Source organism: Chlamydotis macqueenii, chromosome 1, assembly GCF_036417535.1.
Source record: "Chlamydotis macqueenii isolate bChlMac1 chromosome 1, bChlMac1.mat, whole genome shotgun sequence".
NCBI classification, from domain to species: domain Eukaryota; kingdom Metazoa; phylum Chordata; class Aves; order Otidiformes; family Otididae; genus Chlamydotis; species Chlamydotis macqueenii.
The window spans coordinates 143,261,553-143,286,941 of NC_141556.1; the positions used below are offsets into that span (position 1 = coordinate 143,261,553).

The 25,389-nt window shown below is 39.1% G+C and overlaps 1 protein-coding gene across 5 annotated transcripts in view; it reads right to left on the reverse strand.

Moving 5' to 3' along the window:
• Window positions 1-25,389, reverse strand: part of LOC104487020 (cohesin subunit SA-2) — a 60,231-nt gene that overhangs the window by 23,947 nt on the left and 10,895 nt on the right. For all 5 annotated transcript variants that reach the window (XM_086768732.1, XM_086768726.1, XM_086768719.1 and 2 more), the window contains exons 7-15: window positions 25,129-25,200; window positions 22,711-22,915; window positions 21,442-21,593; window positions 20,494-20,567; window positions 19,920-20,043; window positions 14,850-14,948; window positions 12,733-12,812; window positions 2,704-2,811; window positions 607-715 (exon numbers count right to left, since the gene is read on the reverse strand). In XM_086768732.1, the coding sequence (XP_086624858.1) occupies window positions 607-715; window positions 2,704-2,811; window positions 12,733-12,812; window positions 14,850-14,948; window positions 19,920-20,043; window positions 20,494-20,567; window positions 21,442-21,593; window positions 22,711-22,915; window positions 25,129-25,200 (1,023 nt within the window). The remainder of the gene's footprint in view (window positions 1-606; window positions 716-2,703; window positions 2,812-12,732; window positions 12,813-14,849; window positions 14,949-19,919; window positions 20,044-20,493; window positions 20,568-21,441; window positions 21,594-22,710; window positions 22,916-25,128; window positions 25,201-25,389) is intronic.

Below are 25,389 nucleotides of genomic sequence, written 5' to 3' on the forward strand. Positions count from 1 at the left end.
GATACCTTTCCTTCGTAATTTAAGCAATCTGATTAAAACTAGCTTCTGTATTGCTTTTATGTTGCTAATCATAACAACCAAAAATCCAACGTTGGGACTAGAAATGAGTCAACATTTTAAGCAATATCTGTGAAATTCTTTGCAGAAATATTCAAAACTGCTGTGCCTGAGACACTTCAGCCAGACATAGGTCTGCACCACTGCAAAAGCCAAATAGTGACGTACAGAACTTGGGCTAACAAAGCTCTCAGTAAAACCACTCAGTTCTTAGTCAGCATTGAGCCATTGTACAGCAACCTGTATCTGTCTGCAGAAAGACATGGACACATACCAAAAAACCCTCACTCAGTGGCATCAGTTTTTCAGGTTGTTTTCAGAAGCTGCTCAAGCACTGATGCTCTCCATTAGCATAGTTGTGAATTAGTTTTATACAACAGAACAGAAATGTATTCTTTAAGAACTCATCCTAGAGAGTGAAAACATCCCAAACACCAAACATTTCAGAGCTCACCATCAGAAATAGTTTACAAAAGGAAGCCAATACTTGATTTAACATGCAACACACACTGGATTTAAAAGGTTTACTGCACGGGCTGCTCTCCTCACCTCACTCTCCAGGAAAAAACGTATTAATCTTTTCAACTGGTCAGTACTCGCCCCAAACTTCCCTCCTCCTTTGGGCTGAACTTCTTCATCTCCCTCATGACTAAGCAGCCTGCCAACAGAAAAGGAAGTCAGTCCAGGTCTGCCACATTATCCTTATACCCATTTGCCAATGTAACACTAGTTCTGTCAAGATTCCAAGGACTGTATTTCTTCTAAATGTCTACTTATTTACTCCAAATCACATTAGATTTTTTTTATCAGATGAAAGGAAAAGATATTAGATTGTTTTCCATTATGAGAGATCCGCTATCCCTGTGGATGCAGAGACTATTTCTGACAGTTTCACAGGTACCCTGCCAGCTTTCTGGACAACAGATGCAGATTCCACAGTGCTGACCATATAATGAGATAGGCATTTGCTCATGCTTGAAAAAAGGCTTGCTCCAGGATGAATTTAAACCTTAACAATAGAGTAGAGATATTACTACCCAACCATTATTCACATCACGGTACATCTTGGAACTGAAGCTTCTTAAAGAAAGCAGAGGATCTTGTATTTATAAGAGGCAATTTACTGAACTTCCCAAATAGAGTGGAAAAACTGTTCTTCCTCTTCTGTCTGAAGTACGAAGCACAATATGACACTTCAATTTCCATTTCCATCTTTATCCAAAACGAGCGTGACTGTACTGCTCACGAAAAGTGCTAATCCCATGATAAATACAGGAAGGGAATCCCCACAGATTAACGTAAGGCCCAAGTGGCTTAGATTTAAGAGCAGGACCACACCACTCAATGTCAGTAAAGGCTTATACTTTCAGAAAGTGCTTCTGCTGGTATAATTTATGCCACCTAAGTAAGTAACCTAAGTTAAAAATGCAGACATTGAGGAGATTTCATGCAAACCAAGAAGAAGGAGGGTGGGGGAGGGAAGCATCATTTATACTAAAACTTTTAGCAGTATGAACAGGGAAGGGAGGGTGTCGCTAACATCTCTATCACCCTAGAATGAACGTTTCTCTACCAGCAGAAGTGCCAAAGAGAAGAACTGGGCAAACAAGAAAAAGGATGAGGTTTACAAGGTCAAAGTGTCCACACTGCATGGGGAAGCTGGGTAGAAAAATTAAAGTTATCAGGGCAATCACTTCAGCAGCAGTGTTCTGAGAGGAAAAACACCTGATTTATTATAGAATATCAGGACCAGCACAAAAGACTAAGACTAGCAGATGTGATAGAAGACTCATCAAAACATCAATTTGTCTTCATTTGTCTTTCTGTTGGACTTGGGTCCGCAAACCCCAGAATGTCAGCAATTCAGCTAGCCAGGAAGAATCAACTAGGAGGAGATTCTTCATGTGTGAAAGCACAAATCAGTATTATTTCTGATTTTTTCCACACAAAAGACTTGCCAAAATATTTTTATTTCCATTCCTCTTTGTCAGGCAAAATTATTTCTCTCAGCTGTAGATACAGAATATTTATTTCTTCTCTTTTTAGCACGCCAACTCCATTCACTTCATGCAACCATTGTTACAAGAAGCCCATTTATAAGACTTACTCCTGGGGAAGATAAACCCTGTACTTCATTAACCTGACAGAAAATTGGGAGGGTTTTTTAATCTGCTGCATCTCTCATTATTCAAAGCCTTTAGAATGTATAAGGCAACTTCCAAAGGGAGAAGAGGAGGCCATTTTTGTGATTAATCACCAAAGCCATGGAAATCCAGCAGATGCCAGGTGATGAATTAGCTAGTAAGAAGCAAAGCAACAGGAAAAGAAAGTAGAAAGAAAGGAGGTATGCTCTCAACATCGCATGGCATCTGCAGATCAGTCAGTTGTTTCATATTCTCTGTGTTAGTGTTGCAACTTTTCTCATGCCTGTTGTGCCAGGGCTGTGCAGGGGAACAAATGATTACCCCCAGACAGCATTTCTCTTCTGATTTAGCAGTAGAAAGCACATCTTGTACCCTCGTGTTACACACTTCCAGCACAAAAAATGAATGCTTAATGTCCCTCTTAAATAAATCCACCTTCATTCTGAAGCAAATGAGAATATGCAAGAAGTAGGCATGCAGGCAGACAGGCAGGCAGAGGTACCTTCTATAAAGGAATTCCCCAGCTGCTACTGCAAGCGGACGGTGTGTGGTATAAACAAACTGGTATAATGTTTTGCAGTCTTCAGTTGATAACACACCCTCACAGTTCCTAGGCAAAAATAAAAACAGAAGTTATAGTTCAGGTTTATCTGCAAAGAATATTGTGAATGCTATGTCCAGTTTTTACTAGACCTGATTCTCCACAGCCATGCAACTTGTTTACACAGCTAAATTTTGGTAGGACATATCTAAAAATGCTACCAAACAAAATTGGCAGCATTCTTTTACTCACTATATAGAGAAACAGAGGTCTGCACAAGCCATGACGAATCAGGCCCACTGCCTGGACATGAACATTAAAGTATAATTAAGGTTGATTAGTGGTCACGGCAAAAAGAGTAATAGTAATAAAACAGGAAAATCATGCCTCTACTTTATGCTTAGATGTTCACTACAGAAGATAATAAACAAGAAGAAGCCTTAATTTTGCAGTACAAATTCTTTTAAAATTATTTATGATGGTATTTTAAAGCATATTCTATTACATTAGGCTTATATAGTCACATGTAAAAAGAAATCAAAACACATTCTTAATAGCATGCTTATGACTGCGACCTTTCTGCACAAACACACTCAAAGTCACAATTTTTTTCATTCATCTACACATCTTGAGAATAACACATGCCAACCAGTAAGCCTAGAACACTCTATGAGAGGTAGAAATGGTACCAATATCAACTTTTTACAAAAAAGGAAACTGAAGCATCAGAATTGAATAATCCACTGAAGAGACAACAGAGAAGTGAAGCCCAAAGTAAGGATTGGTTTCAAAATGCTTGCTTCTTACTGCCATAGCAGTATAATTGGACTAAGCTACTTCAGAGAATGAAAGAGCAGCATATGAGAGCCTTATAGTTACTACAGCCAAGAGAGGGGAAAGGGTTTTTATTTATTACTGCACTCAATCCTCAGCTGTGGTCCAGTACCCCAATACCTTCTCTAAAACTGAGGATTCATGTTCTTCATTTGCTGGGAGAGGTGTCTTACAAAAATTAGCTGCCCTTCCTGCACTTGCCCATTTGTCTCCAAACCCATCGCATCCTTTAGCATCCTCACAAGTCCTCACAAGTTACAAAGCCTCAAAACATCCTCTAACCTGACTGGAAAAAAGTGAGTTCATGTTAGGTGAGGGTATTACTGGAGTGTCCATTGCAAATATTTTTTTAACACTGTCTAGGATTTAAAATCAGCAGGGGGAAAAGAAAAAAAAAAAAAGGAGAGCACTCATTTCTCCAAGCCAATAGCTTGTCATTTACAGAGGTTGATATCCCATTAATTTTAGCTTTACAATGTATTTACTCATGTATCACTTACAGGAGTGCAAGATATATATATATACACAATATAGAAAGTCTTTATATTAAAAGGCTATGGGGAATTTACTGAAATAAACTAGCAGTTTATTTCGGTAAAAAAAGCCTTCAGAAAGAAGGTTTCTTTCATTCTTTTCAATGTCAATCTATTGTTTAGTTCTTTTAAAGTACTAGTTTCTATGAAGTTGCCCTTGTCATTTTCTCTCTCTGTATTTTGTGAAAACTGTGGACAGCTTGAAAAAGAAGAAATTTCTATACAAACATACTGTGATTTAGAGTGGGCCAACACAGAATCACAGAACGGCTGAGGCTGGACAGCACCTCTGGAGATCATCTAGTCCAACTCCCTGCTCAGAGAAGGATCAGCTACAGCAGTTTGCTGAGGGTTGTGTGCAATCAGGTTTTGAGTCTCTACAGTCAGACTCCACAACTTCTCTAGCAATTTGTTCCAGAATTACACCACCTCCATGGTAAAGAACTTTTTTTTATGCTTAAATGGAATTTCCTATATGAACATGTTAGTCAAATGTACACATTTTTTATATTTGAATTTTTTATTCTTTACATTTCAGGTTTTTTCTTCTTAGCACATTTATGGAAATGGTGAATGCAACACCCGTATGTCTATTTTAAAAAATTCCTTGCCTAAATAGTTCAGAAAGCTCAAAGAGCTCAGCAACACGCCTGCCATCTCTTTGGGTAGATATTAAGGACTCTGCGTTTCCATTACAAATGAAATTGCCTTTCCTTAGGAAAAGCCCTGCAGGTCCTAGTGGACAGCAAACTGAACATGAGCCACCAATGTACCCTTGCTACAAAAGAAGGTTAATGGGTCCTGGCCTTCATTAGCAGGAGTTTTGCCAGCAGGTCGAGGGAGGTGATCCTTCCCCTCTACTCAGCACCTGAAGTGCTGGTTCCAGTGCTGGGCTGCCCAGTATGAGACATGGACATACTGGAGAGAGTTCAGTGAAGGGCCACAAAGATGATTAAGGGACTGGAGCATCTCTCCTATGAGGAAAGGCTGAGAGAGCTGGGACTGTTCAGCCTGGAAAAGAGAAGGCTCAGAGGGGAACTTATCAATATGTGCAAGCACCTGAAGGGAGGGAGTAAAGAAGGTGGAGCCAGGCTCTGCTCCGTGACAGGACCAGAGGCAATGGGCACAAACCGAAACACAGAAGGTTCCCTTTGAACATCAGAAAACAAATTTTTACTGTGAGGGTAACAGAGCACTGTCACAGGCTGCCCAGAGAAGTTGTGGAGCCTCCATTGCTGGAGATATTCAAAAGCCATCTGGATGTAGTCCTGGGCAACCAGCTCCAGGTGGCCCTGCTTGAGCAAAGGAGGTGGACCAGATGACCTCCAGAGGTCCCTTCTAAGCTCAGCCATTCTCTCATTCTGAAATCCCAATCTCCTTGTTTTTAATTTTGCCTTCAAAGAGGCTAGGAATTTGCCCCAGTTACATTAATCTAGAGCAGAGTTATTTCCTCCCTCCTCAAGACAAGAGTAGGTCAGATGCAATAAGGAATCTGAAGGTGCACAAGTCCATGCGACCTGATGAGATGCATCTGCAGGTCCTGAGGGAACCGGCGGATGAAGCTGCCAAGCCATTGTCCATCGTATTTGACAAGCTGTGGCAGTCTGGGGAGGTTCCTGATGACTGGAAAAGGGGAAACATAATCCCAATTTTTAAAAAGGGAAATAAAAAAGACCCAGGGAACTACCAGCCAGTCAGTCTCACCTCTGTGCCTGGCCAGGTCATGAAGCAGATGCTCCCAGAAACTATGCTAGCACACATGGGAAAAAAGGAGGCGATAGGTGACAATCAGCATGGCTTCACTAAGGGCAAATTGTGCTTGACCAATTTGGTGGCCTTCTATGACAGGGTTATAACATTGGTGGATAAGGGACAACCAACTGATGCCATCTACCTGGACTTGTGCAAAGCAGTTGACACTGTCCCACACAACATCCTTGTCTCTAAACTGGAGAGACATGGATTTAATAGACAGATCACTCAGTGGATAAGGAATTGGCTGATGGTTGTACTTAAAGAGCTGTGCTCAACGGCTCCATGTCCAAGTGGAGACCAGTAACAAGTGATGTTCCCCGGGGGTCAGTATTGGGACTGGTGCTGTTTAACATTTTTGTGGGTGACATGGATAGTGGGATAGAGTGCACCCTCAGCAAGTTCATCAATACCACCAAGCTGTGTGGTGTGGTCAACACACTGGAGGGAAGAGATGCCATCCAGAGAGACCTTCACAGTCTGGAGAAGTAGGCCCATGGAAACCTTATGAAGTTCAACAAGGCCAAGTGCAAGGTCCTGCACACAGGTCAGGGCAAGCCCAAGTACAAATACAGGCTGGGCGGAGAATGGACTGAGATCAGCCCTGAGGAGAAGGACTTGGGGGTACTGCCGGACGAGAAGCTCAACATGAGCCAGCAACGTGCACCTGCAGCCCAGAAAGCCAACCACATCCTGGTCTGCATCAAAAGTGTGGCCAGCAGGTTGAGGAAGGTGATTCTGTCCCTCTACTCTGCTCTCATGAGACCCCACCTGGAGTACTGCATCCAGCTCTGGAGCCCCTAACACAAGAAGGACGTGGACCTGTTGGAGAGGGTCCGGAGGAGGGCCACGAAGATGATCAGAGGGCTGGAGCACCTCTCCTGTGAGGACAGGCTGAGAGACTTGGGGCTGTTCAGCCTGGAGGAGAAGAGAGGGCTCCGGGGAGACCATACAGCAGCCTTCCAGTACCTAAAGGGGGCCTACAGGAAAGATGGGGAGAAAATCTTTAGCAGGGCCTGTTGTGAAAGGACGAGAGGTAATGGTTTTAAAATAGAGGGAGGTAGATTCAGATTAGATAATAGGAAAGAAATTGTTTACAATGAGTATGGTGGAACACTGGAACAGGTTGCCCAGAGAGGTGGTGGATGCCCCATCCCTGGAAACATTCAAGGCCAGGTTGGATGGGGCTCTGAGCAACCTGATCTGGTTGGAGATGGCCCTGCTTCTTGCAGGGGAATTGGACTAGATGACCTTTAAAGGTCTCTTCCAACCCTAACGATTCTATGATTCTGTGATTCTATGATAATAGTTCTGGCCATGTATGAAGCACTCCCTAATGGCACAGAAGCATAGAAGGGGAAAACAACTCATTTTCTTTGCAGCACAGGCTGACAGACACAACACCACTTGAGTACACGATTTTTTTTTTTCTTTTGAATGGGAGGGAATACCTGTATGTAGTACTACTTTTCACATACTGCTAAATCACTACACTCTGTGGTACAATAAGGTTTAAACTCATAACTCCCACTCAAATGAGTGCTTAGGGGTTTTACTTGCCTCTGGAAGTAGCAGCACTTGACTGCACCTGCTACCACTGCTGTTAATACTACCACAGTAAATGAGTGCCTTTCTTTTTTGCATACATAAGCCAATCATCAAACATGGAAATAATACTTTAAACACAGCAATAAAACTGCTGCAAATTTGCAGCCCTCAGAATGCCAAGCAACAGATAAAGGTTAAGCCAGAAGTGCCTGCCAGTGTTTAGGTGCCTAAAAATAAACAGGCACAGCCTTCAACATACCAATGTCATGACATACCGTTTTCTTTGCACTTCAGTGTGAACATATCACAAAGAAGCTGGGATATTCTAAGGGGAGATCACAGACTCATTTTGTTCTGCATATGGCACCAGTTGAAAGATTTCATGTCTTGGTTTTTGTTCCACTTTACTGTAAGCAAGAGACATGACTGCTGGAGTAGTCTCTCTTGGTCTGTGCTATTGCTTATACTAAGGATAACCATCAATCACAACAGTAAAATAAAAATACACCTGATGCACTTTTCAAAGTTTTGCCACCTTATTCATTTTGTTTTTAATAGCTGTGTAGGGAAAGATCTGAGACAAATTATTGGGACACTGGTAATCCAAGGTAGCATTTCAATTAAAAATAAAAAAAAAACCCTGTTAATTCTACATTTAAAATTAATTCAAGTTAAACATCCAAATCTGCCAATAGATTGTAAAAATATTATTCGTGCACTGAGCTCTATCAACCAAAAAATACGTGTTGAAAGTATTCTAAGGCCTGAGATAATTTTAAGTAGAAAAATCAGCTGATCTATTCTGTTACCTCCCTCCTTCTACCTTGCTGCCATTGCAGGTATCTCAAGATGACAGTTTGGTCATCACAGAGATGACAACAAGGTTGCCACTATAATATGAGTCCTTTCCCACCCACTTTAAAATAGGATTAGCATGTTGCAGCACATTGATTCTATGATTATGCTGTGACAGAACGCAGGAACATGCACGTTAGATGCTGTATGGTATGCTGTTCTGGTTAAGAGACATAACCTTAGGAGATAAGCAATTCTTATTTTTTTCTTGTTAACTCTTCAGACAGGAAAGATAAGATTTCAGAACAGATTTCAAGGTTCTTGAATAGAGGTGCATGATGGCAGAAAATTGCTGAAGGTAACTTCCAAGAAAGCATAAACCTGAGAGGATGGAAAAGAGGATAAGACAGAGGAGAAAGCACATGTCTTTGTTCCATTTTGGTCTTTCACTTTTGTTTACAAATTACACCAAATTACTTGACATGGGACAGCTACATCTACCACTAGAACTAGTAACATATATTATTTGCCATGGCATCCTTTTTCAAATCCAGTTTTCAAGTTTCCCCTACAGTGTAGCCCCTCCCTCTCCAAACTAAAGCATCCTTCCCAGTCTAGTTGAGAACTGGAAGAGAGATTAAGATTTTTAAGCATAACAGTGATGTACCTCTACTTGACTTGGGCCTCCTGTCCTAAGAAGGACAGTGGGAGCTTACAAGCTTCAGTTTCTTGACTTTCAAGTTGCATTAACTCTACTGGCCACTGTCAAAGCACAGTGGTGACAACTAATGTATTTATCAGCTCCATTAAACAGTTTTTAAACTATTTATGTGAAGTCCTTAATAAGTGCAATATACTCACAGTTCTCACTAACGTAGCTTTTCCAGATTTCAAACTTGAGAGTTTTGTGTTTAAAACTCAGTTTAATTTTAGTTACATTTTACTAATGTAATACAAAGTAATTTTCCCCCTTTACTATTTACATATTGAAGCTATTTGTAGATTTGTGTCCCTACCTGCACCACTTGTAACCCTTCCTTGTTCATCTACTACAGCTACCTAATTACTTTTGCTGCTCTTTTCCAGAATCTCTCTACTTGTTTAGGTAGTTACGTACACAAAAATGAAGAGAACTGTCTGACAGCAGGCACACTAAACTAATTTGCCTTCTAAAGGGCACGGTTTTCAGTAAGATTCCTTGGCGTCTCATTGTCACTCATATTTTCTCCCTCTTTATTTCCTTCCTAGTTTTATTCCCTCTCAGATCCTTTGCAACATTAATGCTAACAATTATGCATAATTCAGTACCATTAATAAGTTCTATTATGCTAAACCTTATAGGCTCATTTCAGTTTTGGGATTGCATCACACTGTGTAAAAATAGAAATCTACTAGCCCAAAGACCTTGGCATTCAATTAAGACAACGTGCAACAAACAAGAAGAAAAAAAATCCTCAATTCACAAGACAGACAAGATGAAAATACAAATATAGATTTTTTTAAAAAAAAAAAACAAAACCAAACAGGTATATATAGCAGGAGGGTTTTGAACCAGCACTGGATTTTTTTTTTTTTTTAATAATGCAACACATCTAAGTGAATTGAAAATATCAGTATTTTCACTGCCACTCTAGTTAGCAAGAGAGAGAATGCAAAGGCCAGCATAACAGTTTTATGGGCCAGTGGTACGCAGAGTGGTCAACATATATTCCACAGGACTGGAATGCAGTCATGGCTAATAGATGGTCAAAGCTGTTACTAACATACACAGAGCACAGCTCCACTGCAACTGTAAAACATCACAAAAATAATTAATTGGTAACAAGGTCTTGCTACTATACTCATCCAAAAGACAATTATGGAAGCCTGTAAAAGAGAGTTATTGATATAGTAAATTCTCCCCCAAGGAAGTCACAGAGCATCCAATGGACTAACAGGAGGGAAAAAAAGTTACTCCTGGCTTTGATTCTTGCCAACACGTGTCATGAAACAACAAAATATTTATTCCAAGATTAGAGACAAGTTCTAAAGGTCAGTACCTGACCAGTTAAGATTATATTATTTATTAAAAATAGTCCATGATTCCAAATCAAACATAGGGAGTTCATGAGATAGAGTTTCTTGCCAGTAGTTTTAAAAATAGAAACTTATCTCAAAGGTCTTTCATGTTTCACTAAAAATGCAAGTTCGGCAACTAGAATTCAGTTGCCAAATGTTCAGATGACAAAAATGAGCTATCCACAGAGAAGCCAATATTGCATAACAAAAGTCACAAAAAATTTTATTACCTCAATGCATACAAGTAGAAGTGCCATTTATGCAAGCGGTCATTTATTATTCTTTAAAGGCAGGGGAGTTGCTGTCCCCAACCCCATTTCATGCTTTACTGCATGTATCAAGCAGCATTAATGCTCAATATCCAGATACCGGTTTTGAGCTATGAGACAGACCTATTTGAGACACAATAGCCGTGAAATTTCTTTGCTTCTGCAATGCCAGCAGCGAGTCCTTTCTGACAGTATCGTAGGTATACGCGTAAGCTTTTCCCCTGCTAGAAAAGCATCTGGATGAAGGCTGTTATTAACAAGTCTGTACATGTGACTGTCTATATTGTCTGCGTTCTCTTCACATAGGTTTTATAGACTGGTCAGTATTAGACTTATCAAAGAGAAGATGTGTCATTGAATTTGCTTATTGAGTCCCCAGTTCCCACTTTCATTACCCCAATAATTAAGCCAAATCAACAGGGCTCAGAGCAACTGGGGGGAGGGGGACAGAAAGAAAGATGGGTACGCAACAGATGAGCAAAAAGAAAGAGAAGCATGTATTTGCTAGGCCTCCACACAGCCTAATTAAAACCAATATCAAAATGTATTAATTTTACTTACGAAAACTACATGTTATGATGGAACAGTGTCATTCAGAAAACTTTAGAAGGCATTTATTCACATCGGAAATCATATTTAAGAAAAATTAGGGGAAAATTGCTTCAGGGAAAAAGGAACATTGATCAAACTTTTATAGCTGCAGCTTGCATTAAAGAGAACATGATCCCTTATAATAAAGCCAGAGATGATAAACAGCTGCAGTGCCAATATAGCACTTGTTAGCTCAGATACAGAACAAGGGCAGCCGTAAGTGGTGTATAGCATCTTTGTACTTCAACAATGGTGTGCTGCTCCTCCTAGCACAGGGACACGTTATACACATAGAAAGAAGCATTGTGCTTTGTTCCAACAGCTACACGCCATGGAGAACCAAGGGATGTAGAAATGGACGTTGTGAACACAGAAACAATGTAACCCTAGCTACTCCTATTGAGGCCCAAACAATGGCAGAGCCTTCAGAAAAGCATACTACGTTCACAGAATCATATGCTGTTCTGATATCTGTGTTGAAGTAGGCCTAGAGAAATGCCACTCAAATCAATGGAGCGTGAAGTCAGATAGGAGACCAGGCTATAAAGCAGCACTTCAGTATGCAAATGTACTTGACATTTAACGTAAATACCTACAACACAATATTACTTGGTCCGTTAAGGTCTACATCCTCATCTAGCAATGACCAATACTTCTGGCTTAAGTGGAAAAGCAAATCCCACGAGGCTATTGGACAATGCGCCACGCTGTTCATGGAAGTAAGCATCTGCAGAATTCAACTTATACTCAGAGACAGAAGGGACGGTTATTGAGTCCTAATACCTCAACTGTATCAACAATTAACAGTGGGTTTTTAATTCTCATTTTGCATTGAAAAAAAGAGGGACAGAAAACTTATTCCTCACATATTTTGCAAATAAAGCCATTTCTAAAATAAACATGCTGCTCAAGGATGTACCAGAATAGGATTCATATACTTCTGTAACATTAGTCTAATCTTTCCCCACACTTCCAGCTTGCCATTATCCTACCAAATCTATGGCTGGTGGATAATTTTCAAGCAAACAACTCTCTTGTTGGTTCTCCACTTCAGCAAAACCAAGATATCGTACACTTGCTCCTTTTCTGTCAGTTTGCTGTGGGCTCAATAACTCCCAGGTTCTCTGCCATGGAGCCAAGAATCTGAAAGTTCAAATTCTAGCAATAGCCTCAAAGTTCAAGGCTTCCCGCATCAGGTGCGGAGACAGGGAAGATAGCAGAGTTCCCTGAGCTCCCGGTCAAGGCCTGGAAACCCTGGGACAGAAGATGGGGTGGAGACCCCATCTTCGGTGGAGACTTCCCCTGAGACAGGCAGAAGCTCTATTTGAGAAAAGCCAAAATGAAAAAGTGGAATTTCCTTTCAGAGGGAAGTATGAAGATATAAAAATGTAATTTTCATATTGAATCTCAGGGTTCTAAGGGTTTTCTTAACACTCATATTTCCCATAGAAAGAAAATGCCATGTCTTCAGCAGCTTTAACTGTAGCTCATATCCTGCCAGGAGCAACTGTTTCCCAGCATGTAACTGATTACAGGAAGATTCATCAGGATTGTATCTGGATCTTGTTGCCATTAAAACAATACAGTAAATTAAAAAAGAAATTATTTACTGTGACATAAGCATCAAGAGTTTCATGGCTTGAACTGCTACTTCATGGTCCTTGTCCAGAGGCATGGACACAATTCGATCCTAATGGATGTAAAATGACAATAATAAGATGTAACATGGTTTGTTCTCAATAAACATATATTTTTGCTACAGCTAGATCATCTACACTAGTAGAGCAGAGATTTATTTTTATTTCAGCAGCTATTTCCTAAGAGACATAAGGCAACTTGATTACTACCAAGTAGTTCCCCAGCCCCTGAAAATTAACAGCATGTTAATTTTTTAACTGAATTAATCATGCAGTAATATGATATTTTTTAATAGATGTAATGTCTGTGTTCACAAGAAATCAACTACAATCTACAAATTAAAAGTGACTGACAACTTGTTTCTAAGATGTTACTACTCGCACTTCAGTATGTTAAATGAAGGTAAGCCTCAAATTACAAGCATTACACAGTTTCTCCCATCAACAATAAAGTGCGTGTACCTACACATTACAGAAGCCAGTGCCTTGCTGGAAAGACAATGAGGACTTGAATCATAAAGGTATTTCATGGAATAGCAGCAATATTCCTGACTTCCAGAATTCACACTATTGTAACTTGGTACACATGCAAACATCTCAGAAAACAGCGGAAGTTTTCCTGTCCTGTGTACCCCAGCACTCACACTCCTCAGTGTGGCCAACATCTTTAAAGGTATACTAAACTTTTGGACTTGCTTGTTTTGGGGCTAACAGCTTTATCACTTAACAGATCACTTCTAAATCTCTAGATTCATTTTACTTTGCTTCTTCCTTTTTCTCACAACCCAGCTGCAAGGTGTGGAAGTCCATGAATCCTGAGTTTGAACACTCAAGGGTAACAGAGTGAACATGTGAAACTCCCCACTTGTGGAAAATGGATTGATGGTTATATGATTACATTGGCCATCACTGAGAAAGCATGATTTAAACCTTGAAAGACTCCAGGTCAGTCCCCATTTTCTGTGTAGCTGTTTGGGTTTCTTTTGTTTATATGGGAAGGAGTTGTTGTGTTTGGGTTTTTTTTGATTTGGGGATGGAGTTTGCACTAATCCATTTACATATATCCATCCATTCCCCACAAAGAGGGAGATCACAGCACAAACAGACTGGAGCTATTTCATCAGTCTTTGAATACCAATCCTGCAGCTGGCAGCTTACAGCAACCTTCTTTTAGACAGAAAAATAAAGGATTGTCATGTAACTGTTTAAAAACGGGTTAATCTTAGATACCCAAGTTTCAGTCTGAATAATTTATTCTTAAGCTACCAATATTAATCTACTTCTTGTTCTTTGCAGATGTGCTATAGGTATTTTTTTACTATTAGCAACTGCTTTGACATACAGATAAGCCCTACACCTTTTGCAAAAAGAACATGAATTACCACCACATGCAGGCATTATGTACTGATTCAGAGGGACTGAGATATCAATGACAGCAATTTGAACTTTCTTATTCAAATACTGAAAAGGTGCAGCCCCATCGGATAAGAGTAGCCAATTAAACCATTACCAAGGGCAGAATTAAAAACAAGTAAGGGGCTTACTTCTTAAATGAGTCAGGGTGTTGGAATATGATAAAGGCAGTATACAGGGTCAGTATGGTCACAGAACAAGCTCTAAAAATTACAGCATACTATCTGACTTGTTCAGAAAGGAGATAATGGATCCTTCTTCAAGATTCGTACTGATATGATAGATCAAGAGAGCCATTCCCACATCAGTGTTATATATGGTCAGTCAATCCAGTATCTAAAAGGTTAATCCAGCAAAAAAAGAGCTCTTTTAGAGTATTAAATTCTTTGGCAGATGACAAAGATCCTGTAAAAAAATCTGGACTATTCTGGATGAATGGTGGAAATAATTGACCATAGTGCATGCTAGCAGCATTTTGTGCACGAACTAAAGTCAAACAGAAAATTCCATAGAAACAGAGGGAAACTCCTTCATTTACTCAGTCAAGCAGGCTGTTTGTGCAGTACTCTAAACTCCTGTCAGTCAAGAGAGTGGGGAGATCAGCTCTGATCGATATATCAGACCCTGTGTATACACCCAACACAGCCTTCAAAAATAGCAAACAGTAATCTATTTACCTTGAATCTGCTAGTAAAGAGATCCATCCTGGCAACAAGTTCTTTTCTGCTATAAATTCCCTGCAGTCCCAGAAGACACTTCAACCGCACTTCAGCTTGCTACAAGACAAAGAGAAATCGTCTAACAGTAAAAACCATGTATCTTTGATGTTATTCACTACTGGCATTTACATTATGTAAATAAGAGTTCTTTGTGGGTGCCTACACATGCATATCTCTCTGTCTCTCTCTCTCTCACACACACAGAGGAAGCCGGCAGTGAACCAAACTTGAAGGCGACATCAAAGTTTGTTAGATTCCCTAAGAGTAAAAGAAACTCTCACAGACTTCACAGTTAATAAAAGCAAAAGAATGCAAAAGATGCAGAAATTTTGCTATTCACCTGTTAAAGATACAAAGATGGGTGACCTACTTAATACAACCAGCACCCTTCCATACATCAGACTTTGTTTGCTTCCTTTCAACATTTGACCTGGACAATTGTTAAATAAAGACAAGGACTCCAAGAAATTCTGGAAGATTCCCAGAGAAAGAACTACACTGTAGAAGTGCACTAGCTTATCACTGTGGGTTCTTACAGATATAAAGCTAAACATTACGCCTTCTGCTTGTTTCTGTTTTACACTAGAATGCTGTATTTTAATCATTCTAAGAAGAAAAAAGTTGCTTTTAATTTGGCTGAATTAGTTAATCTAGGCAAAACATTTATCCCTGCAAGGTGTTATTTCATTCTATTAGTACTGCTGCTTCATAGATGCCTCAAAATGAAGTATTTTCTTTATCCAACTTCTAAATTACCTTATGTATATTGTTACACCTTTCAAATTACAAAGCTTCAAAAGGCATTAGGAAAGTCATTTTGAGGATCTAACACAGAGAAATCACTGTGTTCTGCAAACTTATAATGCCAAGGATATCAGCAGAGACACTTAAATGAACTGCAGGCTCGGAATCAGTCTCTTCATATTTCTTCCTTGATTCCTCTTGCTAACAATAGCAGTAAGAATAATCGAGGAAACCCAAGAAAGGAGACCACCTACACATAGGCTATCCATTACTACCAGTTCCTGTTCACCTGCTTAGATGGAAAGCAAAGAATGATACCCAGTAGCAGGCTTTGACCAGCAGTTTTTCATAAGACAGCTTTTTGCTAGAAATATAAAATGAAAGATCAACAGGTAACAATGAGTAATCTGCCTGTGACACACCAGCAGTACATATTCTATACTGTACTTCAAAATCAAAGGCCTTGTCTGAGAAAGAGACTGTTGCCCACACCTGCTGCTTCCTACAGCCAGTAGGGCTCCACAGGACAGAACTCAAACAGTCCCAGCTTGACAGCCGTCACTGCACACTGACACAAACTCAGCTCAGCTAATGTACTGCAATCCCGGCTTCAGCTGCCCTCAGTATTTTATCACAAGGCTTTGCTTGTGAATAGGGACTGCATTTGTGCTTGGGGACAAGTGGAAAAAAAAAAAAAAAAAAAAAAGAAAAAAAAAGGAAAAAGAGTGTGTGATGGTTTATTGGATGGTCATATAGCCCTTCGCACGCAGCTAGTAATGTCATTTGCATTTGTCAGTCAGGTGGCATCCAAGCGTAGGTCTGCAGATATAAAGTTTAATACATTAAACTACACCACTTGCCTTCTAAGGTATCCTCTTCCCACTTAAAAGCTCTCAGTCATAACCCTATATGTGTATGTTTCTTTTAAGTGTTGAGAACATTTACTGTAGTAACTATGACCAAATAACTACTTCTATTACGACTAGTTCTGCTGTTTTCTTGTTTTCAGCAGCATTTTCTCCTTCTCAATCACCTCTGCTTTTCTAGATTCACCACTCATAGCTTCTTGATCATTCAAAATTACTTCACATCCTTCTAAAACTAATCTCACTACTTACCTCCAGTTCCTTTCGACAGTAATGTAGGCAAGTACAAACACCCAGCCATCTACTCCCCTCCCCAGAACTACCATTCTGATCTTGACAAAATACCTGCCTCTTTGGTCTTTCAAAGCTGTGACAGAGTGAAGGGGAATTATGTAAGCCCTTTTTCAGGATACTCTGAACACATACTGTCTCTCAGCTGTATCATAGTATATGTCAACCCTGACCTGCAAACAGACTGACAAAAAACATCAGTAAGACAGTGAGCAGCTCTAGTGACCTCAAAGAGCTCTGCATGGGCTCCAGCACTGCTTAGACGCATTCAGTTATGAGATTTCAGCCTCACCACTATCACAGAGATGGGGCCATTCAATAAGCCCTACAAATATAGACTGAGACCCTGATCATTTGATGGAGTTATTGGGTCATTTTTTTCTCCTCAACACTCCTCAAATAATAAATTGTGAAACCTAGGTCTACCTCTGAATTACTCATGAATAGCAAAGACAATCCAGCATACCTGTCCTGTCAAGCTAAAACACTGCCCTCCCCCTCAAAAAAAAAAAAAAAAAAAAAAAAAAAAAATCAGTACATGTGCACAGAGATGACCTGTGGAGCAGAAAATCACTATGTTAACACGACCATTTGAAGAAAGAAGTATTCCTGAAGTAGCCATAACTATGGGATCAGTTTCTATAGCCATATTGAATAGTAGGCAAAACTGCAAACTCAGTTTCCTGAAATTTGCCAGGAGGATCACATGGTCAGGACACAGGAGTTCATTTTCAACAGCAACTTCCTGTTTCCACAGGATTTCTTCACGTGTTTTTCATAGTCTAATGAGAAAACCTCAACAACTTGCCCTGAAGTTCCAGACAAAGCTAGTCTAACGCGGGTCCCAAGTGTGCATCTCCGTTGTTTCTGCCTTCCTGTCTGCTAGTTCCGCCTTCCACTCTCCCCATCTTTATTCTTCATTGTCTTGATTCTTCTGGTCTTTAACTCTGAACTTTTTACACAGCACTTCCCTTCAATACCTGCTGCTCAGATCAGTACTGGTTCGATTGGATCTGGATGCTGATTTAGCAGCTATATACTCCCTTGGAAGAACACTGGTGCCTTTGAGCACCAGTTAGGTCTCTGAGTTTCACAAGCGCACTGATAGGTGGCTGGGCTGACATATAGCATTGTACAACTGCACACAGCTGCCAGATTTAGTATCAACTGTTGCTTGGTCTTCAAAAAGAAACAGTTAAATTATTTCTAGCAGATGAACATAAACTACTCAAAAATGTATCTTTATAGCACTATTCCACAACTCTTACTGGGCCAAAGAGAGATCTTCATTTGCAATTTTTAACATACTACCACTGAATTCAGAGCATTTTCTTGCACTTAAGAAATAACCTTTCACATAAAAATATCATGTTTCATATCAGAGTATAATGGCAAAATGATATCATGGGGAAGAAAAAATGATTACACTAAAATAAAAAAACTTTGAAGACAAAATGATAATTTTATACTTACTTTTTCCTCCCCTCTCCACTTCAAAGCTTCTAAATGACTGAACTTAATCTCTGTTTACAGCACTGTAGATGATCCCAGCCAGGTTTTCCCTCACTGTTAGAATACTTCTGTGGTTGTTCCACTCTGGGGCCTAAATTATTTGGCAAACTTCTCTACATTACATTCTAAAGGAAAATTGGCTCTGGGAGATATCAGTTTCTTGCTGCCCACCTCCAACAAAATGGGATGGAAATGCTTATTAAAGAGGAGCAGTGGGAAATAACATTCAGATGTATATAAAAGCACTGCTGCCCCTGTTGCTGCCAAAAAAATGCCCTGCTCTCATTTTGGAATCAGGCAATTTAACAGCGGCTGCAAATTACAAAGCACAGCCAGGACTGCAACCACCAGTAGTGGCACGCTACCAGGACTGGGCCAAATGTGGAATATGGAAGGCTTCTCACTTTATTTCACTCCGCTTGCATCTGTATTGCTTTCAGATAATAAGCTTTAGAAAAACAACCATTTACAGTTTCCAGTAAATAATACTGGATGAGCTATGTGCATTAATCAGAGACACCAGCTGTTAATTTTCATGTACAGCACTGGAAATGAAGACACATCATCTTCAAAAATTACTTTTTCTTTTAAGACTTCTCCCAACTGAACATATACTAAAAAGATATTCTGATCAGATAAAATTTATGCAGGAAAAGACGACAGTTCTTGATAGATTTGTTATTGTAAAAATCTAAATACCACCTTTACAGTAATGGCACAATGCAGGGAAGTAAGAGGCTTTGTGCTCCCCCTCCTGGCTTTGTGGTAAACTACAATTTTATTCACAGAAAACAAACATTATCTAAAGCTGACACAAAACTGAGGACGTTTTCAGAATTTATACAGAAGCAATATATACTTTAAAAGGTGGCCTGCAGAAGTACAGTGTGCCAATTTCAGTAACTGGCCAGTCACGATAAATATTCCTATCCCCATAAAATCTCTCATGTATTTTACAAGCATGAGAAAAAGCATATTTTTTAGTTACTGTTTTCTTTTAGCTGGGTTTTTTTTTGGGGGTGGGTTTTTTTTGTTGTTGTTTTTTAAATGTGTCTCTAATCAAAAAGAAAAAGCAAACTTACTGTCAGGAAAAGGACAAAACCCTTTGGGAAATGACTGGATTTTCTGTAAATATTTTCTATATCCATTTAATTCCAAATGAGAAATGCAATATTGAAGACTATTTTACTATAGGCAATATTTATTTGTTCATTTTTATAAAATGAAACAAAATTTTAAATGTAGTCATCAAACCTAAACACAGAATATTTTAGTCAACTTTTAACACTGCATGAGCTCAAAGGATATAGACCATTTCACAATTCAGTAATAGCTCCCGATTCATTAGCACATAAAAATTAACTGCACACACAGGGACACACACTGCTACAGAACTGGAAGAAAATGCTCTCTGCTTTTTAGTTCTACAATGGCTTTAAAAATAAAACCTGAAATAGGGAAGAAAGTAATTTTTTTTTGTACCCCCAGTCTTAAATTTCTACTCTCAAGAACTTAAATATTAGGATTCTTTAATTTTTTTTTTTTTTTTATTTAAAAAAAAAAAAAAAAAATACTCCCCATCTACTTCCCCCAGTAAGAAAAACTAAAACTTTACCTTATCATACAGCATCCACCCAATGTATTTTAAGTAGCTATCATTTAAAAAAGCATCTGGGTATGTTTTAATCCAGCTGCCAATTTCTTCAATGCAAGTTGCTCGGATCTCGGGGATCACATCACTGTGAAATTATAAAATCGTAATATTATACATTTAAAATGTCTACTATATATTAATTATATTATTTACAGTATTTTTATTTTCTGGAATTGCAGAAGCATGTTTAATCAAAAAATATCACAAGTATCTTCAGATTGAAGTTCTAAGTTAGTCTTCAAATCAACAATTAGGCTACTTTTAGCTACAAATGTTTCACACAGTAATTATTTTGTAATTCTTGGTATCTTCTCAATCACAAACGCACTGCTCTATATCCAACAGGAAGAACTTGAGAAATACACTTGAGGAGTCCTTTGGTAAGGCCAACTTCTTGAAAATAATGTAACAGCTACACTTTCCTTGACATCATCAGTGCCTCTAGGATGTTGAAGTTGATGCTGGTATATGGACAATCTGAGCAAGAGTTTCTTCAAAATGCAGATACACATCACAACTTTATTTTTATTCTTACCGGTAACGGTTTAGGAACGTCCCTTTGAAAATAGCATTCATCATGTTCTGTATCTCTAGAAGCTTATGCTCATACTGAAATACAAAGAGAACTGAATGTTAATATTGGTCTCACAATTCACTACACATGAAAAATTTGCAACAGCGCACTTACAATACTCCTGTGCTGCAAACTGCTAGCGTTTACACATGGTACCAATGTAAAATAAGTGGTCTGTATCTACACTAGCAATTGGCCTTTTTGTAGCCACCTCCTAACGAAAGATTTATCAGATACCAATTGCTAGCCTAGATAACAAGGTACTTGTTTGATATAGTGAGCCTTGATCTACCAATAGACAGAAAGATACAGCCCAATTATTAAGCAATCTTCATGTATAGGTCCATATTCTCTTTTTATGCACTTAAACAGAGATGGAAGAAAGGCAGACAAGGGAATTTTCAAAATGCACCTGTACCACAATGACCATATATTTTAACCAAGCCCTGAAAATCTAGTTGTGAACTTCTGGAAACTTAAGTAACTTAACACCTTCTCATCAACAGCATCAGGAAGGGTGACAAGTTTACATCTTTCCCCAACACACACATTTCCTCTGTTTTTCCCATAAGATCAGACTTATGATGATACTAAAAAACCCTGTCTCTCTCAAACACTTCTTCCCACAGAAAAAAAAAAAAAACAAAAAAACAAAAAAAGTTGTTTCTATAACAGAGAAGTCCATGGACATCTAAGCAATTAGTAGGACTGACATCACAAGTTAACGGTACACAGGGCACTTATTACTTTAGTCATTTTTGTACCACTTAATCTAGACAGTCCTAACTGCTCTGCACCATGCATTAGATAAACATATAAACAAAAGAACTGCAGTGAGCCAAAAGCAGGCTCTCAGCAGTCCCTCTTTTTACATCTTCATGCATCTCCCATACAAAACACCTGCCTAACCTCTTTCCTCTTTCTCTCTAGCTGGTCAGGTCTGTAATTCATCCTCTTGCCGCTTACTGTCTTCTTCTCTACCTCATATAATCGTTGAGCATTGTGTTTGTTGACATCAAGGTTCAGACGTACACTTAAAACTGCTGTCAGAAGTTTCATTGCTAAAAATAAAACAAATGCAACATATTTAGCTTAGCTCAGAGATATGTAGCTTAAATATATTCACCAATTTACCACAAAAAGGATATAGTTAGCCAAATCCAGTTTATTATCCAAAATACAAACACTGATAGATTACAGTAATTTGTTTTGAAATACAGTGTTTATTTTAAAGGCAGACAATTATCAAAAAAGGAAAATTTAGTGATATTACTGGTCATATACAACTTTTGGACAGAGTTGTAGTCAGAGAAGTAACTCACTGGGCAACTCTCTTCTTAGTTTATGTAATTTTGGTTTTTCTGCAAAAGAATCTAGAGTTGTAGAACAGGTGATTTTCAGTAACCAGAAAAAAAAAAAAAATAAAAAACCACCCTCCACAGCAAAGCTGGCCGATAAAAGGCTGGAAATCTTAATATTTAATATTTTACTTGAATTGACAAAAATGTATGTTCCTCTAAGGATCGCTAGATGGTTTGTGTAGATTTCAAGTGGGTTTTTTGTGCCTTCAAAGCAGACAGTGTACTCTAGAACAAATTATACTTTAAGTGCTCTTTGCCTGGCAAAGAGGGTATTTACAGGCTTTAGTGAAAAAAAGAAAAAAAAAGTAGCAGCTCTAGTACCATTATGCTACATGAAACAAAAATGTGTAATAAGCAATATTGATTTTAGCACAGGTACCATAAGAACAGCAACTCTTCAAAGGAAGATTTTTTTAGGTGAAATGCAACCTCATCACATTAATTAGAGGAGGAAGGAAAATAACAAAGTAGAAAATCTACCGTGAAAAATCAGTTACTGGAAAAAAAAAAAAAAAAAAAATCAGAATACAGCATCATTCTAAAGTTAGTCATGTCAGGCATTGTTCTATAGAACAAATGCACATTGTTCTATAGAATAAAAAAAAAAAAAAAAAAAAATGGTCTAAAGATACCATATCTAAAGCATACAAATTCCATTCAGATACATATGGGAACATAACTTCTATTACCGTAGCATACATTAGGAGGAAGGCACTGTCAATGCATAAGAGAACAACTGCACCAGTAAAGAGTGCTTTTCAACTGTACACAAGTCAACAAAACTCACTATCTACAGCAACTCTGCGAGTTATTTTACCTGCCAAAGTGCTTGTGTGTCTAAATGCTCTGACCATGGAGTCCGCTAAGCCTGTAAGCAGCGAGATGATAGTGTCCATCAAGTAGCTATCATACAGGATGCTGCACTGGCACTGTTGAACAAGCACTGCAATAAATTCACAGAAATTGGCCTTGAACTTCTTCCAGTAGGGTCCTGTTCTGGTCAGCGGGTAGTCTTCATTGTCCTGCACAAGAAACAAAAGGCAAGAGAAAATACACTGATTAGTTTTGTTTGTGCACACCATTTACATCTCTTCCACTGAATATCAGAGAGAGTTTTGCTGACAGTCAGCTTCACCTCAGCCCTCACATAACTTTTTTTTTCATGGTTACTACTCCAAAGTAGGGACGTGCAACTAGGTTACAAGCAAGCATAGAGACAAACTTGCTTCATTAGAGCTACACTGTCATGATAGCTCACATTTGAAAACAACGTATGTGAGGTAGCTGTGTAGGGACAGGTGGGAGAGGGTATGTGAAGCCACAGCATCATAAATAACTTTCACTGGGATAAACCATGAGCGCTCCTTGCCTCTTCTACTTCCTCACAGGTAGTAGTACTTCCCCACTTCCTCATCATTCCTATTCCTGCAAGTGTGTGGTAAAATCCAGAAGTGAACTGAAGTGACTGAAAAGTGAAAACAAACAACTGTGATGTGAGCAGGATGGGACCATTTCCCTCAGCAGCACTGCCAGCTTAAGGAGTTTATCAGGCTACAGCTTAATGACAAATATTGAGTCATTCACCTATACCATGAGCACCTAGGTCTCTGGAAGCCTCCACAGAAACAGTAGGTAGGCAACACCTTACACAGACATTATGAAAAAAGCAAGTTACAATAAAACCCCAAGAGTGTTCACAATACAGTTGATACTGCCAGGAAGAAAGCAGACAGATGGCAGTTCAAATGACTTCTCACACAAAATTGTGAACCTCATGTGAAAAGCACACTAGGAAGACTTTGTAGATGGCAACCTCAGGCAGTGTGAAGATTCATTTCATTTGCACTTCACAGATCCCAGGAATGGCTCTGGATATGAATTTGTATCTTGACAGTTTCAAGGTGTGAATGGAGCCACAGAACTCAAAAATTGCACTCACTATGGAAAACTTCATCCTGAAGGCAGGCCACTACTCAGCTGGTCCTTCACTAGTTCATCAAACACGACCTCAGACCTATTCCAACATGCAGATTCACAGCTAGAATAACCTCACGTACTTAAAAAGTGCACTTCATGCTCTTTTCTTTTAACTTTGTTTCCAAAGCACAGGACCTACTGCTTTCTTAAAGAATAAATCCAAACAGAGTAATCTCAGGGATGTCCACAACCCAAAGCACATTGGGAATTTGGGATGTGTTCCTGATCAGGTTGTACGAGTCAGTTCAAAACCTAACAGTAGTAGCAAGTGCCAAGACAGAAGGGGCCCCAGCAGGCCCCATTTAATGCTCCTTGATCATAACACAGACAGTAAAAAGACAACGTTTAACTTCAGGAAATACCTACTTTATCACAATAACTCACTCCTCAATCTGAAAAGTGGCACAAATACAGGAAGATATCTCACTTTTTAAGAGCATTTATACTGTTCATGTTTATCATATTGGCATACTGTTTAATGGTAACATGCATACTGTAAATATATAGACAGCACAATGGGCACATCATCTAAATTCAGGCACCTAACCCGGTATTTCCTTAGATTCCCTCCATAACCAGTAGAGAGAAGGAACTCTACTTTCAGAAACCAAGTCAGATTAGGCACTTAACATAGGTTCTTCCAGAGAACTATCCAAATCACTCAACTGAGGCTCCTGCTCTGACTCACCCTGGAAGTGTTTGTTTCTTTCATATGGAATCTATGGAAAGAGAGGAAAGCCAAAGTGAAGTGCCAACAAGGAGTTAAGATTAATTCCCCACAATGCTGCAAGTGTTGTATGGGAAGAGGCATTACAGAAAAGCTGTTTCGGATCTCAAAACATTCTTCCAATCAAACCGTTACATTTGCAAGAAAATGTTTTGATGAAATGAGCCTCTGACAAAACCTCTGGGTGCATACATCTGCATGCACGTATGCATGCAAGCGTGCACATGTGTGTGTGTGTAGAGCATGCTGGAAACGTCGGAGAATGCTCTTGAACACCACAGCAACTTGACATATACCAGTCTGTTCAAAATGCTGATGTCCCTTTGACATCAAGAGCGAGAAACAGGCATGTGAAAAGAGTGTGTTCGTCCAAATCAGAGGTCTAAAATAGACCAGATGAAGTAGATCTTAGAAGTGCACTAATACACAGTTTAAGATGACCAGTTATGATGTATTTGCCTACACTGGAAATAGGCAGCACAGCCACAGAAAATGCTATGCTACAGTTGCAGAGAACTACAAGAGTCCTACCATGTCCACGGGCCAAGTAACTGTCAGGATCCAAGGATAGGCCATGAATTTCTTGTACTGCAACCTTGTCTCCTGTAATGTATAAGACAAAAATTTTAAAAGCTTTTCGATGAAATGGCACAGTTAATTAATAAAGACAAAAGCATCGCAAAGCATGGATCATATTTAAAAGGCTATTAAAACTTAAGACAGTCTGTAGGTGGCTCAGAAAATTCAGTGCATTACACAAAAGCTAATTCCTTCTCATCTCAATATTTTTAT